This window comes from Bufo gargarizans, chromosome 1 (genome assembly GCF_014858855.1).
Source record: "Bufo gargarizans isolate SCDJY-AF-19 chromosome 1, ASM1485885v1, whole genome shotgun sequence".
NCBI lineage: Eukaryota > Metazoa > Chordata > Amphibia > Anura > Bufonidae > Bufo > Bufo gargarizans.
The window spans coordinates 652,741,509-652,760,278 of NC_058080.1; the positions used below are offsets into that span (position 1 = coordinate 652,741,509).

Below are 18,770 nucleotides of genomic sequence, written 5' to 3' on the forward strand. Positions count from 1 at the left end.
TGTCATCAGGCAAAACGGATCAGGTATTTATTTTTTTCTCATTTTTAAAGGTCTGCGCATGCGCAGACCTGAAGGACGGATCCGGAATTCCGGTATTTTGAATGCCAGATCCAGCACTCATACATTCCTATGGAAAGAAATGCCGGATCCGGCATTCAGGCATGTCTTCAGGTTTTTTTTGCGGGAGATAAAACCGTAGCATGCTGCGGTTTTCTCTTTTGCCTGATCAGTCAAAAAGACTGAACTGAAGACATCCTGAACGGATTACTCTCCATTCAGAATGCATGGGAATATGCCTGATCAGTTCTTTTCCGGTATAGAGCCCCTGTGACGGAACTCTATGCCGGAAAAGAAAAACGCTAATGTGAAAGTACCCTTAGAAAGAGGCTACTTTCACACTAGGGTTTCAGTTTTCCGGTATTGAGATCCGTCATAGGGTCTTAATACTGGAAACAAAACCTTCCGTTTTGTCCACATTCATTGTCAATGGGGACAAAACGTAACTGAAAAGAACGGAGTTCTCCAAAACGCATTCCGTTCTGTTTAGTTGCGTTCTCATACCGGAGAGCAAACCGCAACATGTTGTATTTTGCTTTCCGTCCTGGGATGCAGAGAATCTTGGCAATGTTAAAGATAATACAACCGGATCCGTTCATAACGGATGCAGGCGGTTGTATTATCAATCACGGAAGCATTTTGCTGAACTCTGCCGGATTCAGTAAAAACGGTAGTGTGAAAGTAGCCAGAGATTGTCATGTACTATGTGATGTCTGATTTTCATTTTTTCACATTAATCGTAGCATAATGTCACTGTCCAATATTTATACATTACTGCAGTTTACAGGGGTGGCTCAAGGTGGCATCTTTCCACAATACGTCTATATTCCCTGCTCTGTGGAATCCATGCAGCACTTTGGGATTTATTTCACAGCTGTTGAGGCACCAGGATTTTTCAGAAATCAAGCCTGAGATTAAAGTTCTATTACAATATCTCCAACAAGCACATTGATGGTCCAACTACCTAATATGACAGTCCAATAATCCAGCACACACATGATGTAATGCCACATGTCCCAGGCCAAGGACGGCTGACGGCAGGGGTTTCCAGGAGCTCGAGCGGCGGCGATCAACAGGTGAACTCCTTACATTTAGTTGCTACCAAACAGAGCCCTGTGCCCAGCACACCTACTATATGACTGAAAGGGTTAGTATGACCCCCTGCAGTCACTGAGGAGCTGATTGGTGGGTTCTGACACCAGGTGCTTTCAGCGCTGGCACTACAAACAAAAGAGTGGATGGAGTCTGTGTCCACCGTGTAGCGGGCGTGCCCACCCCCACAGATCCGATATTGATGACTATTCCTGAAAACAGGTCATCAATGTCAACGGACTGGAAAAATAACCCTTTAAGGCCCCATTCACACGACTGTATTTTTGGTCCGCATTTTTGCAGTTCAGATGTGGAGGACCGATTCATTTCAATAGGTCCGTAAAAAATGCGGACAGCACATGGTGTTCTGTCCGCATTTGTATGTCCTATTCTTGTCGATTTGCGGACAAGAACAGGCATTGTTGTTACATTGGAGCTGCAAACACGCGGACATCACACAGACTCCATCCGGACCACAAAATAAATACAGTGATGAATGCCCCCTAAAGGAGTTTTCTGAGATATTTATACTGCGGCCTTCTCTCAGCATAGCTATCCCAGACAGACTAATGAGTTTTCTTCTAATTAATAAAATAATACCCCATAATGTATACAATAATACATAGCGTATTATGCCACAAGCAGAGCCTTACTGATGCAACAACTTACAGTTTTGGAGACCGAGGGATTGGATGCTTCAGTAAACCAGAAGTGAGGTCAGGAGACTACTACCCCTGTCTACAGGCACAGCACCCCCCCCCCCCTCGAAAGGGGCGACCGCACCTCTCGGTGGCTAAGCCCTCGCTGTCATCTACTGTGACCCTGCTATGGTGTGATGAATACTTGTCCCAACGCGTTTCCCCAGTGTCATGCGAGCTGGTTCATTGGGGGACCAAAATAAAATAATCTAAAAGGCATCTGTGATGTAGATAGCATGGTGATGGCATCCTGATGTAATAAGGCGCACTGACATGTTGGCGATGGGGCCTTAAATAGCTCAAGTTGTCGTAAGTGCCCCTGAAAAGAGATTGATTTCTAGGGACGAGATGAAGTTCCTGGTGCCGCCACACCCACAGATTCCCACCTTTTACGCACTCCCCAAAATTACCCCCCCCAAGGGACGTCCCATTGTTTCCGGTGTGGGATCCATCACTCACAGTATCAGTACCTACGTCGATAACATCTTAGGTCCCTTTGTGGCATCATTACCATCTTACATTAGAGATACAACAGACCTGTTGCTTAAAATTGAGAACATCCACATAGATGAGCAGGTCCGCCTGGCCTCTATTGATGCTGAGGCCCTTTATACAAGTCTCTCTGTGCCAGCTATTTCTGCACAACACTAGTTAAATCACCAGGATTAGCGTTATCACCGATCCTGGTCATTGTGGCAGGTGCTGGCAGTATATGATCCTGCTGCGTACACTTCTCGCGCCCCACTAATGTACTATTACATCAGGGAGCCCTGAGAAGTCCATTTGTCCTGTGTTGCCATGAAATGCAATCACAGTTCTAATGAGGCGCGCGCATTTGGTGGCGTATAGACAGGAGCTGGACTAGGGTGTAATGGGCACCACTTTTCAGGGTAGCCATGGCTGGTCTACTCTATAACTGTATTCCATGCATAAATAGCATCCTATACTGAACATAAGACCACTGCCGCCATAACTGAGCTAGTGCTTCTACAACAGTGCCTCTATAACTGAGCAATATAGTGCTTCCACAACAGTGCCTCCATAACTGCGCTATACAGTGCTTCCACAACAGTGCCCCCATAACTGAGCAATACAGTGCTTCCACAACAGTGCCTCCATAACTGAGCTATACAGTGCTTCCACAACAGTGCCCCCATAACTGAGCTAGTGCTTCCACAACAGTGCCTCTATAACTGAGCAATACAGTGCTTCCACAACAGTGCCTCCATAACTGCGCTATACAGTGCTTCCACAACAGTGCCTCCATAACTGCGCTATACAGTGCTTCCACAACAGTGCTTCCACAACTGCACTATACAGTGCTTCCACAACAGTGCTTCCACAACTGCACTATACAGTGCTTCCACAACAGTGCCTCCATAACTGCGCTATACAGTGCTTCCACAACTGCACTATACAGTGCTTCCACAACAGTGCCTCCATAACTGCACTATACAGTGCTTCCACAACAGTGCCTCCATAACTGCGCTATACAGTGCTTCCACAACAGTGCCTCCATAACTGCGCTATACAGTGCTTACACAACAGTGCTTCCACAACTGCACTATACAGTGCTTCCACAACAGTGCCTCCATAACTGCGCAATACAGTGCTTCCACAACAGTGCCTCCATAACTGCGCTATACAGTGCTTCCACAACAGTGCCTCCATAACTGCGCTATACAGTGCTTCCACAACAGTGCTTCCACAACTGCACTATACAGTGCTTCCACAACAGTGCCTCCATAACTGCGCAATACAGTGCTTCCACAACAGTGCCTCCATAACTGCGCTATACAGTGCTTCCACAACAGTGCCTCCATAACTGCACTATACAGTGCTTCCACAACAGTGCTTCCACAACTGCACTATACAGTGCTTCCACAACAGTGCCTCCATAACTGCGCTATACAGTGCTTCCACAACAGTGCCTCCATAACTGCGCTATACAGTGCTTCCACAACAGTGCCTCCATAACTGCGCTGTACAGTGCTTCCACAACAGTGCCTCCATAACTGAGCTATACAGTGCTTCCACAACAGTGCCTCCATAACTGCGCTATACAGTGCTTCCACAACAGTGCCTCCATAACTGCGCTATACAGTGCTTCCACAACAGTGCCTCCATAACTGCGCTATACAGTGCTTCCACAACAGTGCCGCCATAACTGCGCTATACAGTGCTTCCACAACAGTGCCTCCATAACTGCGCTATACAGTGCTTCCACAACAGTGCTTCCACAACTGCACTATACAGTGCTTCCACAACAGTGCCTCCATAACTGCGCAATACAGTGCTTCCACAACAGTGCCTCCATAACTGCGCTATACAGTGCTTCCACAACAGTGCCTCCATAACTGCGCTATACAGTGCTTCCACAACAGTGCTTCCACAACTGCACTATACAGTGCTTCCACAACAGTGCTTCCACAACTGCACTATACAGTGCTTCCACAACAGTGCCTCCATAACTGCGCTATACAGTGCTTCCACAACTGCACTATACAGTGCTTCCACAACAGTGCCTCCATAACTGCACTATACAGTGCTTCCACAACAGTGCCTCCATAACTGCGCTATACAGTGCTTCCACAACAGTGCCTCCATAACTGCGCTATACAGTGCTTCCACAACAGTGCTTCCACAACTGCACTATACAGTGCTTCCACAACAGTGCCTCCATAACTGCGCAATACAGTGCTTCCACAACAGTGCCTCCATAACTGCGCTATACAGTGCTTCCACAACAGTGCCTCCATAACTGCACTATACAGTGCTTCCACAACAGTGCTTCCACAACTGCACTATACAGTGCTTCCACAACAGTGCCTCCATAACTGCGCTATACAGTGCTTCCACAACAGTGCCTCCATAACTGCGCTATACAGTGCTTCCACAACAGTGCCTCCATAACTGCGCTATACAGTGCTTCCACAACAGTGCCTCCATAACTGCGCTATACAGTGCTTCCACAACAGTGCCTCCATAACTGCGCTATACAGTGCTTCCACAACAGTGCCTCCATAACTGCGCTATACAGTGCTTCCACAACAGTGCCTCCATAACTGCGCTATACAGTGCTTCCACAACAGTGCCTCCATAACTGCGCTATACAGTGCTTCCACAACAGTGCCTCCATAACTGCGCTATACAGTGCTTCCACAACAGTGCCTCCATAACTGCGCTATACAGTGCTTCCACAACAGTGCCTCCATAACTGCGCTATACAGTGCTTCCACAACAGTGCCTCCATAACTGCGCTATACAGTGCTTCCACAACAGTGCCTCATAACTGAGCTATACAGTGCTTACACAACAGTGCCGCCATAACTGAGCTATACAGTGCTTCCACAACAGTGCAGCCATAACTGCGCTATACAGTGCTTCCACAACAGTGCCGCCATAACTGAGCAATACAGTGCTTCCATAACAGTGTCACTATAACTGAGCTATACAGTGCTTCCACAACAGTGCCGCCATAACTGAGCAATACAGTGCTTCCACAACAGTGCCGCCATAACTGAGCAATACAGTGCTTCCATAACAGTGTCACTATAACTGAGCTATACAGTGCTTCCATAACAGTGTCACTATAACTGAGCTATACAGTGCTTCCATAACAGTGTCACTATAACTGAGCTATACAGTGCTTCCATAACAGTGTCACTATAACTGAGCTATACAGTGCTTCCACAACAGTGCCGCCATAACTGAGCAATACAGTGCTTCCACAACAGTGCCTCCATAACTGCGCTATACAGTGCTTCCACAACAGTGCCTCCATAACTGAGCAATACAGTGCTTCCACAACAGTGCCGCCATAACTGAGCAATACAGTGCTTCCACAACAGTGCCTCCATAACTGCGCTATACAGTGCTTCCACAACAGTGCCGCCATAACTGAGCAATACAGTGCTTCCATAACAGTGTCACTATAACTGAGCTATACAGTGCTTCCACAACAGTGCCGCCATAACTGAGCAATACAGTGCTTCCACAACAGTGCCGCCATAACTGAGCAATACAGTGCTTCCATAACAGTGTCACTATAACTGAGCTATACAGTGCTTCCATAACAGTGTCACTATAACTGAGCTATACAGTGCTTCCATAACAGTGTCACTATAACTGAGCTATACAGTGCTTCCACAACAGTGCCGCCATAACTGAGCAATACAGTGCTTCCACAACAGTGCCGCCATAACTGAGCAATACAGTGCTTCCATAACAGTGTCACTATAACTGAGCTATACAGTGCTTCCATAACAGTGTCACTATAACTGAGCTATACAGTGCTTCCACAATAGTGCCGCCATAACTGAGCAATACAGTGCCTCCATAACAGTGTCACTATAACTGAGCTATACAGTGCTTTCACAAGAGTGCTGCCATAACTGAGCTATACAGTGCTTCCACAACAGTGCCGCCATAACTGAGCTATACAGTGCTTCCATAAGAGAGCTATACACAGTGCTTCCACAACAGTGCCTCTATGACGCTTGTACAGGCGTCTGTGCTAATCCTCCTGTGACTCTGCTGCAAACTTTTGGTATAAGGACTCATACACATGATCATACTTTTGGTCCGCAACCGATCCACATTTTTTGCAGAACGGATGTGGACCCATTTGTTTTAATGGTACAGTTCCTTATTCACATCATTTGTAAAAAAAAATTAATGAATTTTGAGGAGACCTTGTCACCAGTAATAAAAAAGTACCATGGATTCATGTGTTAGATGTGTCATTTACACATCCATTACGTGAGAACAAGGCCTTTTAGATCCAAGATCCCGTAAATCCCGTGCCTGCGCCGCCCGTTTAGTATTTGGTGCTGGCGCAGTGAGTTAAGGACGCGCGCCTGCTGCTGGCTTCCTCACTGCGCCTGCGCCGAATACTAAAAGGGACGGCGCAGGCGCGGGATTTATGGGACACTGAGGAGAACTCTGAAGTCAATCAACTGGACCTGGGCGTGTCAAAGGGTGAGTAGACCGAGCCTCTAGGTGCTGAAGCAACGCCCTAATAGCACCTAGAGGCTCATTAGCATATTTTAAACGTTTTTATTTTAAGAGAACGGCGGCAGGCAGCGAGTTATAAAGCATACTGTTATGTACTGCTGACACCAGCACATCGCTAATGTCAGCCAGATACATAACGTTATTTCTCATGACACAAACCCTTTAACTTTCTCTACATGATAAGGCCTCTTTCACAAGAATGTGTGCGCCCCGTGGCCGTATTGCGGACCGCATTTGCGGATCCACAATACACGGGCACCATTCCGTGTGCATTCCGCATCACGGATGCGGACCCATTCACTTCAATGGGTCTGCAAATCCGGAGATGCGGAATGGTGCGGGACGGAAGCACGGAACTGGGCCCTACGGAAGCACTACGGAGTACTTCTGTGGGGTTTTGTCCCGTACTTCCGTTGCGCAAAAAAGATAGAACATGTCCTATCTTTTTGCGATCCGCTGCAGCTGCCCCACGAACGGTGTTTGTGCAAATTGCGGCCGCAGCACGGCCACGGGGCACACACGTTCGTGTGTAAGGCTAAGAGGCCTAAATGCCACTTGTTGAAGTGAAACAACCCCTGTAAAGAGTCGCTGTACTTCCACACAATTTCATTTCATTTAATGGAGAATGATGTAACTGGCAAATTCCTAAATCACTTCATTTAAAAAATGCTTGCATCCACCAAAAGGATGTAGTGTCATGGCCACTTCGTTCACTCTTGTGTTATTCTTTTCCGGCATAGAGTTCAGAACTCATCAGTTTTATCCTAATGCATTCTGAATGGAGAGCAATCCGTTTAGGCTGCATCAGGATGTCTTCAGTTCAGTCTTTTTGCCTTTTCAGGACGGAGATAATACCGCAGCATGCTGCGGTTTTATTTCCGTCCAAAATTCCGGAACACTTGCCAGAATGCCGGATTCGGCATTTTTTCCCATTGAAATGCATTAATGCCGGATCCGCATGCTCAGACCGCAAAAAATGGAAAACAAATTAATGCCAGATCCGTTTTTCCGGATAACACCGGAGAGACCGATCTGGCATTTCAATGCATTTGTCAGACGGATCAGGATCCTGATCCGTCTGACGCAGGCCATAAGTTTGCATACGTTTTGACGGATCCGGCAGGCAGTTCCAGCGACAAAGGAACTGCCTGCCGGAATCCTCTGCCGTAAGTGTGAAAGTACCCTAAGGGTCTCACTTCCACCTAAGTTGCAGCCCACTGCCTGTTGTCAGGTAAGATCCGTCCCTGGTAACAGACTAGAAGACGGCTGAGAGGAGGTGGGGCGCGCCAGAGCTAGCGGAGATCCTGATCCTGAGAACTGCGTCTGAATTCACAGGAGCCTCCTGCCTTTCTGGCCGAATGCACACGACCATGGAACACGGACGAGAGCGGTCCGTGGTATCCCGGCCTGGCATCCTGCTGAGAGCAGGAGCGCACGGCGTCATTGGTTGCTATGATGCTGTGCGCTTTGAGCCGCAGCTACAGTACAGTAATACACTCGTATGATCTATACATGTATTACTGTACTGCAGCGGCAGCACAAAGCGTACAACGTCATAGCAACCAATGACGCGGTGCGCTCCTGATCTCAGCAGGATTCCAGGCCGGGATACCACGGACCGCTCACGTCCGTGTGCATTCGGCCTAATGCACACGACCGTGGTTTTGGTCCACATCCATCCGTATTTTTTGCGGATCGGATATGGGCCCATAAATTTAAAAAGGGCCGCAAAAGATGCAGACAACACACCGCGCTTCCATTCAGTGGCCCCGGTCCTATTCTTGTCTGTTTTCTATGAGGTGTATTTGTCCCCATTTCTCAGACCTAAAGGACGCAGGAGCTCTAGGTTACAAACCACACTAGGCATTGTCTGGCTGGGCATGCGCAGGATTGCAGTTCCACAACATAGGCATTATTAGAAGCCCTGCACCATGCTTTCCGTAGACTTGCATTGACATTAGCGTCAGTACTTCACACGACCACCTCCATACACGTTATCCCATCTCCTACCTCACTGACCAAAGAAACTCTCCGCTTCCGACATACAAGCCGCCACTGTCGCTTCCAGCCAATCAAAATTCACTATGAAATCGCGTCACAGCACCTAGTAACGAAGAGCAGAACTTTGCGAGCCTAGATGTCCGCTGCTGCGTACTGTCATCCTAAACCCGATCGCCTGTCAGTCAATGACTGTGAGACTACGAGAAAATGGCCGCCGTGCCAAGTGACGAGAGACAAAAAAAAGACCTAGTTGGAGAAGCGAAGGCGGAGATGATGTCACTGGAGCGACTCTCCTGGAAGTGTGATGTGGCTGAGAGGGGATCACCATGGTAAGTTGTGTACAGCTCTCATTCCCTTTGGTGCCTCATACTGTGTGCCCTGTGCATAGACGTATCTGCTGCCTATTATCAGTTACTGTACCCCCTGCACTGTGCTGTGCTGTAGTGGAGTGTGTGCACATACACTTAGTTAAAGGGGCTGTCCAGTATAAATGAAACTCCAGGGCCAGACAAGACTTGAATTTGCCCTATAATCCAGCACTGTCTTTCTCACTGGCCCCTGCAGGACCAGAAAGGGTCACAAGACCGCTGAAGCCCCTTACTGACACGTCTGCCAGAGCGGCACGTTACTACATGGGACTGCCAAAGCAATTCGTTAGTTGTAGTGGTCCTGTGAGGACAAGTCCCTGTCACTTCTGGTCCAACGGGGCCCATCGGGAGCCATGGTGTAGAGAGAGGGTATTTACCAGTCCTAACTGCCCCTGGAGTTTCGTTTATACCAGATAACTGCTTTACTACAAATTTCCATTGTGTATTTTTCTAACTTCCTGAGGGGAATAATGTAAAGTTCTGCATCTTGGTAGTAATAATCTCAGCTGCTTCATATATCCTAGGTAGGGGATGTAGCACTGGGAGAGTCACTTATAGAGAAGGATTTGTCCTTGTAGATTATATAACGGCATACAGTGTCAATCAGCTGCTTCTAAGGCCACCAGGATATTGTCATGCATTAACCGAGGCATGGACTCGCGGGGCAGGGATGTAATACTACTACTTTACAAATCAGTGGTGCGGCCTCATCTGAAATACGCAGTCCAGTTCTGGGCACCAGTCCATAGAAAGGATGCACTGCAGCTGGAAAAGTACAGAGGAGAGTGACTAATCTGATAAGGGGCCTGGAGGGTCTTAGTTATGGAGAGAGATTAAAATAATTGAATTTATTTAGTCTTGAGAAGAGACGTCTAAGGGGGGACATGATTAACCTGTACAAGTATATAAATGGGCCATACAAAAAAATACGGCGAAAAGCTGTTCCATGTAAAATGTGCTCAAAAGACAAGGGGGCACTGCCTCCGACTGAAGAAGAAAAAGTTCAGTCTCCAGAAGTGTCAAAGCTTCTTTACTGTAAGAACTGTGAATCTGTGGAATAGACTTCCTCAGGACATGGTCACAGTAGGAGCAGTGGACAGTTTCAAAAAGGGTTTAGACGAATTCTTACAAGTAAAAAACATAAATGCTTATGAAAATATGTAGAAATCTGAGTCTCACTTCCTTCTGGGATTCGCGTCCCCACCTATCCCTTGGTTGAACTTGATGGACGTTTGTCTTTTTTCAACAATATTAACTATGTAACTATGAATTTTTGGTGTCTGCCTTGACTACATTTGTACCAAATTTATCACCCAATGCACACCATTTTTTATGATTTCAACACTAATGATGAGCGAACATGTGTTTTCAAGTTCAGCATACAAGGGTCGGGTTCAGGATATCCAAGAATTCCATTATGGGTTCTGCTACTACGGACCATAAGTTATGGTCAGTGGTAGCGGAATCCATAACTGAATTCTTAAATAACCCGAACCCGACCCTTGTACGCCGAACTTGAAAACACAAGATCGGTCATCCCTACTACATCTCATGGAGACCCGGCCTTAGACGTCTTCTTTGGTCTTTGCCTGTTCCTCTTAGTGGGTGCAGTAGAGTCTTAGGGTGCTGCCACCCATAGTTTTGTGCCTTCTTTAAGTAAAAAAAAAAACCTTCTGACTTGATCAGTGCTATTTGTAGCATTTGTTCGGCATATTTGAGGGTATTTTGCTTACATAGTGTGTTCTACTACATGGCTTTTTTTATGCCTTGCATGTTATTTATTTTATTTTTTATTAGGAAAGTATGTACCTTCTGTAATGTATGTACCCCTGTGATGTCATTTCCTCTGGATTAGAACAGGGAATGTAATAAACCAACCTAAAAGATGTTTTTTTGAGGAGCTCATAAAACTAGTTGTTGGGAATTAACCTGATTGGGTGTGGTAGTGCATTCTAAAGAACTGATGCAGCTCGAGAGAAGTCTTGGAGTTGGGACTAGGAGGTTAGGTTATGAAAGATGCACACCTGTGGTAAAGCTATCCGGCAGGCTGTTCCCGCCACTTACTGCCTACTCCATTGACTGTAATGAGATCTGTCTGCTTTCTGCCTTAGGGCTCATGCACATGACTGTATGGCTTTTTCAGTATTTAGCGGTCCGGACATCCGCGTGCATTCCGTTTTTTTGCGGAACGGAACATCTGGCCCCTAATAGAACAATACTATCCTTGTCCGTTATGCGGACAATAATAGGACATGTTCTATTTTTAAACGGAAATACGGAAACGGAAGGCATACGGAATACCTTCCTTTTTTTTGCGGATCCACTGAAATGAATGGTTCCGTATACGGAACACAAAAAACGGAACGTAAATGAAAAAAAAAAGTTTGTGTGCATGAACCCTTAAGTCCAAGGTTTCTGCAGGACAAAGCCTGGTGCCAATTTTTGGCCAGACGAAACTTGGCACTCATGCCAGAAAGTGGCCGGATCCCATTATAGTCAATGGGCTCCAGCAGTGCACGGCCCTATGCCTGATACAGAGGACTCCAGTAGGATGTCCCTGTGCCAAAAAAGCCTACCGGGTAGTTTTACCGCAGGAGTGAAAGTATTGTAAATCAGTGGTAGATGGAGACGAGGGAGGAGATGTTGGGGGATGTAGCAAAGCGGAGAGCTTTGGGGGGTGAGAGTAAGAAGTCCTATACTGTATGGGCAACCGGTGCAATGACTGGCACAGGGTGGAGGCTTCGGTGTAGTGGTTGGACAGATGATCCTGGCTGCTGAGTTCAGGATAGACTGGAGAGGGTTTAGTGAAGGGGAAGACCAATTAGTACTTAAATTAGTAGGACAAGTGATGTTCCTCTTCCTTTATACAGGTTTTCAGCATCAGATTTTTTTTTTGCTTTCAAAACCCTGCACAGTGATGTCATGTCTGTAGAGGCAGCGTCTTTGCATAATGTCATAGTTGGGGATGTCATTTATAGCTTTGCTTGCATGAGGGCAAAGTGCTTATAACAAATTGGCAATGACTTGGCAGGGCAGCGACTTAGTTTTATTGCTTGCATGCATATTTACCTTTTATTACTTTTTTGAGATCTCACAAAAGCAGGAAGCAGAGGAAGGATGAGGGGGCAGAGATTGAAATATTTGCCAGATGTCAGAAAAGAGCTGCTAACCCTGGGTCAGAAATGGTGCGTTGTCGTTGAGTTAAGGCTGCCGACGACTGATGGATTTTCTTTTGTTCATTTTTAAATATAGCTGGTTAGATACAGCGCGTTAAATAACCTCGAAACGTCATTTTTTATCATCAGCGACATTGTTGATCATCTCTTTTTGGGTATATTCACTGGACGTATCACACTGTACATACGTTTGCCATTGATTCCCAAAGTAAAAACATATACAGTACAGACGAAAAGTTTGGACACACCTTCTCATTCAAAGAGTTTTCTTTATTTTCATGACTATGAAAATTGTAGATTCACACTGAAGGCATCAAAACTATGAATTAACACATGTGGAATTATATACATAACAAAAAAGTGTGAAACAACTGAAAATATGTCATATTCTAGGTTCTTCAAAATAGCCACCTTTTGCTTTGATTACTGCTTTGCACACTCTTGGCATTCTCTTGATGAGCTTCAAGAGGTAGTCACCTGAAATGGTATTGCAAAAGTCTTGAAGGAGTTCCCAGAGATGCTTAGCACTTGTTGGCCCTTTTGCCTTCACTCTGCGGTCCAGCTCACCCCAAACCATCTCGATTGGGTTCAGGGCCGGTGACTGTGGAGGCCAGGTCATCTGGCGCAGCATCCCATCACTCTCCTTCATGGTCAATTTTGAATAAATCCCCAACAGTGTCACCAGCAAAGCACCCCCACACCATCACACCTCCTCCTCCATGCTTCACGGTGGGAACTAATCATGTAGAGTCCATCCGTTCACCTTTTCTGCGTCGCACAAAGACACGGTTGAAACCAAAGATCTCAAATTTGGACTCATCAGACCAAAGCACAGATTTCCACTGTTCTAATGTCCATTCCTTGTGTTCTTTAGCCCAAACAAGTCTTCTTAAAGTAATGATGGCCACTCGTTTTTCTTTACTTAGCTGCTTTTTTCTTGCCATAATACAAATTCTAACAGTCTATTCAGTAGGACTATCAGCTGTGTATCCACATGACTTCTCCACAACGCAACTGATGGTCCCAACCCCATTTATAAGGCAAGAAATCCCACTTATTAAACCTGACAGGGCACACCTGTGAAGTGAAAACCATTTCAGGTGACTACCTCTTGAAGCTCATCAAGAGAATGCCAAGAGTGTGCAAAGCAGTAATCAAAGCAAAAGGTGGCTACTTTGAAGAACCTAGAATATGACATATTTTCAGTTGTTTCACACTTTTTTGTTATGTATATAATTCCACATGTGTTAATTCATAGTTTTGATGCCTTCAGTGTGAATCTACAATTTTCATAGTCATGAAAATAAAGAAAACTCTTTGAATGAGAAGGTGTGTCCAAACTTTTGGTCTGTACTGTACTGTATATACGAACACAAGGACACTTTTGCATCAAGAAGATGTACCCAGCGGATTAGAGTGTGGAGGCTGTACATAGGGAGGAAAGCACACACAAGGCAGGTTACATGGGGAAGACAGCAGCATCCTGGACACACAGGTCCAGTTGGTATTACTGGGAGGGAAATGCGGACGCAGGAAACGTCAAGCTAGGAGCAGGTTGGAAACTGAATGTCAAGGGGTTTGAACATGAATGTAGTAAACTTAAAGGTTTTGTGTCATGAGAAATAACGTTATGTAGCTGACTGACATTAGCGATGTGCTAATGTCAGCAGTACATAACAGTATGCTTTATAACTCCCTGCCTGCCGCCGTTCTCTTAAAATAAAGACGTTTAAAATATGCTAATGAGCCTCTAGGTGCTATTAGGGCGTTGCTTCAGCACCTAGAGGCTCGGTCTACGCACCCTTTGGCACGCCCAGGTCCAGTTGATTGACTTCAGAGTTCTCTTCATCGTCCCGTAAATCCTGCGCAGTCCCGTTTAGTATTCGGTGCAGGCGCAGTGAGTGAAGGACGCGCTCCTGCTGCCGGCTTCCTTCCTTCGGCGGAAGGCAGGGAGTTATAAAGCATACTGTTATGTACTGCTGACATTAACACACCGCTAATGTCAGTCAGCTACATAATGGTATTTCTCATGACAGAAACCCTTTAATGCTACTGTGGTATTGAAGCACCTGAAACACGCACTTTATACCCAAAAAAAGTAACCAGTGACTAAATTATAAAGACGTTCAGAGAAGAAAAAGTGAGAAGATATTCCTCCATACTGGTTTACTGGTTGTGACAGGTTATGTCACCTGTATTTTTGTATTGGAACAGAAGTTTCATTTAGTGAATTGGTCTCTAAGTAATGGGAAGCCCTCTGCAGTTACATGCAGTGGATCCCACGCACTGCTTTAGTCTCATTCACTTGTGTAAACCTGTGATCACCGGCCGTGGTCTCCAGGAAATCCACAGACCCAATCCGCCATTTGAAATAACCCTAAGGCTAAATGCACACGATCAGGATTGCGTGCGGATTTTCTGTGTGGAAAATCCGCACCGTATGTCATATACGTTGTATTCCATGCGAATTTGAAATTCTCGATGCATACGATGCAGATTTTTTTTCCCCGTGGATTTTGACCTGTGGTGCGGATTTTAAAATACGCAGCATGTCAATTATTTTTTGTTTTCCTGACCGGATTTTCTCCATTCACTTAGTAAAATCCGCAGCAAATCCGCACCAATTGAAGTGGATTGATGCACGGATTTGCCTGCAAACACCTGCGGATTTCAGTGCGAATCCGCACATGAATCCTGAACGTGTGCATGTACCCTAAGGGTGCTATAGGGCTTACTTTTTGCAATTACTGGTATGTCATTTGCTGAAAAAGGAATTCAAAAACACCAGACTTAGGCCTCATGCACACAACCGTTTTTTTGGTCCGCATCCGAGCCGCAGTTTTTAAGGCTTTCACTTCAATGGGGCCGCAAAAGATGCGGACAGCACTCTGTGTGCTGGCCGCAAAAGATGCGGACAGCACTCTGTGTGCTGTCCGCATCCGTTGCTCCATTCAATGGTCGGCAAATAAATCATAACCTGTCCGTTTTGTGGACAAGAATAGACAGTTATATTAATGGCTGTCCATGCCGTTCCGCAAATTGCGGAACCCACACGGATGTCATCCGTGTTTTGCGGAATGCAAAACACACAACGGTCGTGTGCATGTAGCCTAAGGGTACTTTCACACTAGCGTTATTCTTTTCCGGCATTGAGTTCCGTCACAGGGGCTCAATACCGGAAAAAAAACTGATCATTTTTTATCCTAATGCATTCTGAATGGAGAGCAATCCGTTCAGGATGCATCAAGATGTCTTCAGTTCAGTCACTCTTACGGTATTTGGCCGGATCCAACCTGCATGAAAATGCGGATTGGATGCAGATAATAAATACGTTTGGGTGCATGAGCTCGTACACTGACATAATGCTGTCAGTGTAATACAATAGATTCCAGGACTCTCAAGGTCCGTTCTGTTTTTTTTGTGGGATTGGATGAGGACCCTTTCATTTCAATGGGTCCGCAAAAAAAATGCAGACAGCACACCGTGTGCTGTCCGCATCCATGTGTCCGTTCCATAGCCCCTCAAAAACTATAGAACATGTCCTAGTCTTGTCCTTTTTGTGAACAAGGATAGGCATTGTTAGAGTGGATCTGCAAAAAAAATGTATGCAACACAGATGTCACACAGACGTCATCCGTATTTTTTGCGAAGTAATGCCTATTCTTGTCCCCAAAGCGCGGACAAGAATAGGACATGTTATGGTTTTTATAGCGGGGCCGCGGAACGGAGCAACGGATGTGGACAGCTCACGTAGTGCTGTCCGCATCTTTTGCGGCCCCATTGAAGTAAATGGGTCCGCATCTGAGCCGCCAAAACGGCGGCTCGGATGCGGACTCAAACAACGGCCGTGTGCATGAGGCCTAATGCTGTTTGATCCTGTCAGAGGAGCCGAGGTCAGAACTGGACATCACACTGACACACGCTGCGAGTTCCTCGAATTCAACTCGCTCGTGTGTTTGGCCTTAGGGTTCTCTCTACCGCTTATGAGGAGATCAGTATCATATTGGGCGACCTTGTTACAGATGGGACAGATTACAATAGACCTTAGTTGCAGGGGACTACAGCAGTCAGTATAGTTCTCTGAGTAGCCAAACAATAAGGACTTCCAGCAGGCACCAGAAGCTAATATCTAGGCACGTGGACACCTTGGTCCAGGGATTTCCTTTATTTACATCAGAAATGACAGACATTGTAGAATTGTGTATCCCAGCCCTGGAAACCTGAAGAGCGGTCACTGTCGCCACGTTCCCGATGTATCCGTTTCCTCCACACTTTATTTTCAGGTGGTGCTGTAAGCTCGGATTGTCTCCTTATGCCCATAAAAGTGAGATACTGTGAACACAATCTCTTATGGTATCTATCACCAACTTTAGAGGCCGTGATGACAAGATTCACGGTGTGCATCTGTTGTGCGGTGTCTCATGGGAATTTCACATTATTGTAGAAACACATTTATGAAGGCATCTTGGTTACTTTTGTTCTACGTTTGCAAAATAGATCATGAGCACAAATTTTAAAAGGACAGTCCCTTCTAATAAAGCCATAAAAGCTTTCATTTGGTTGTCTTAGGGCCGGCTACACTCTTCACGTTCGCTGTGTGTGTGTGTGAGTGATTTCTCATGGAATCAGAAGAAATCTACTCATTTGACTGCATTGTGTCAGAACAGTGGGGAAAAAAGTTATGGCTGTCTTAGGCCAGTCTCCGAAAAGTGTATTCAGTTTGGGAAACGCACTCCAATAGTATTTCCGGTGTGAACTCACAGCATCATAATGATTTATGACAGTGGGTCCGCTGAACTGTGGTCACATAATGTCACGACTACAGTTCAGTAAATCCACAGTGAGACAAGAATTACAGTATCATTAAAAGGTTTTCCAAGACTTTAATACTGATTCCCTATCTCTGGATAGATCATAAGTATCTGAGCGGTGGAGGTACGACACCCGGAACCCTGACTGATCAGCTGTTTGAGAACGCATCGGCAGTCCAGTGAGCGCCAACAACCTTCTCTCAGTTCACCAAGCACAGTGTCATACATTATATAGCGGCTGTGCTTGGTATGAAGCTCAGCCCCATTCACTTCAGTGGTGCTGAGCTGCTCCTAGGCCAGTGATGGCTAACCTTGGCACTCCAGCTGTGGTAAAACTACAACTCCCAAGATGCCCTCCTTGCTTGGTTGCTCTCAGAACTCTATAAAAATAAATGGAGCATGCTAGGAGTCGTAGTTTCACCACAGCTGGAGTGCCAAGGTTAGCCATCACTGTCCTAGGACATGTGAACGATGAACGCGTCATCACACGGCCAAGGAAAAGCTGGAAAAAGCTGCGGCATTACTGCGCGCACAACTGCCTTCCCAAACAGCTGTCAGACCCCCACCAGATACTGATGGGTTGGATCGGTCATCAGTATTAAAGTCTCGGAAAACCACTTTAATCATTAAGATGGTCCAAGTTCATCAGAGGATCAGTGTTCAGTCTAGGGAATATTTTTCCCACGTGGAGCGAGTTTCCTTGAGTGAATACACCAGTCTGAAACTGGACTTGATGTGGCGCCCCATAAAATGTAACAAATGTTAGGAATATCTGGCTTCACCCTGTTTATATTGACCATGAGGCTTGAAACATGTAAGCAGGCTGTGTGGCCTTCCTAGTGTCGCCCTCGATTAGGGGGGTCATTATAGGGGTTGGATAACCCCTTTAAGTCTGATGGAAATACTATTTTCCCCCCTCGCCTATGACAGCACCCATGGATAGCATCCGCCCCCTTCCTCAGGACAGGAAACAGGAAGCACAGCCTCTTCAAAAGGGAGGTACAACCCCCATCATGCCAGTTCTGTTTCCTGTCCTAAGGGACAGGGTGGATGCACAGCGGTTGAAGAGCAGAGCTGCGGGAGCCCCTTGGTTGATACCCGTGGGAGGAGGGCCTACCCGAGCGGCGTAAGTCTTCCTCGGAAGCCGCTGCTGAAGTCTGGCCCCTTTGGACTCCCTCTCGTCTGGTCACTCCCCCGTCGCGGCTGCTTCGGTGTCCCCGGCTTGGCGAACCTCTGCGGCCGTGCCGTATGTTCGGCTGGCGTTCGCGCGAGCGCGGCGCGCATACTTCCGGGTAGGTCAGGCCGGCGCTGACGTCATCAGTCGGCGCCGGATCTTGGCCTCCGGCTTTTGGCAGTGGGAGGAGGCGGGCCTTGGACCGGAAGGGGAGGGTGCTGGCGCGCGCCCGGCAAGTTCAAAAACCAGCCAGCTCTCACTGCAGGCTGGTGTTTTGGCCTGCAGTGAACTCCATGGATGACAGCCACTGGCAGAAAATGGAGCCCACACAGCGCGCAGAACCCACTGAAACCACCAACGAATCCTCGGTACCGGTG

General features: G+C 46.5%; 2 protein-coding genes across 3 annotated transcripts in view; one reads left to right on the forward strand and one right to left on the reverse strand.

Moving 5' to 3' along the window:
* Window positions 1-9,009, reverse strand: part of XRCC4 (X-ray repair cross complementing 4) — a 351,886-nt gene extending 342,877 nt beyond the window's left edge. Inside the window, exon 1 of one of the 2 annotated variants that reach the window (XM_044276015.1) lies at window positions 8,874-9,009. The gene's annotated coding sequence lies outside the window, so the exon portion shown is untranslated. The remainder of the gene's footprint in view (window positions 1-8,873) is intronic. The other variant, XM_044276016.1, reaches the window with a different exon arrangement.
* A 100-nt stretch (window positions 9,010-9,109) lies between these two features.
* TMEM167A (transmembrane protein 167A) overlaps window positions 9,110-18,770 on the forward strand; it is a 33,722-nt gene continuing 24,061 nt past the window's right edge. The window contains exon 1 of the mRNA XM_044276017.1: window positions 9,110-9,193. Within this exon, the coding sequence (XP_044131952.1) occupies window positions 9,191-9,193 (3 nt within the window). The 5' untranslated portion in view covers window positions 9,110-9,190. The remainder of the gene's footprint in view (window positions 9,194-18,770) is intronic.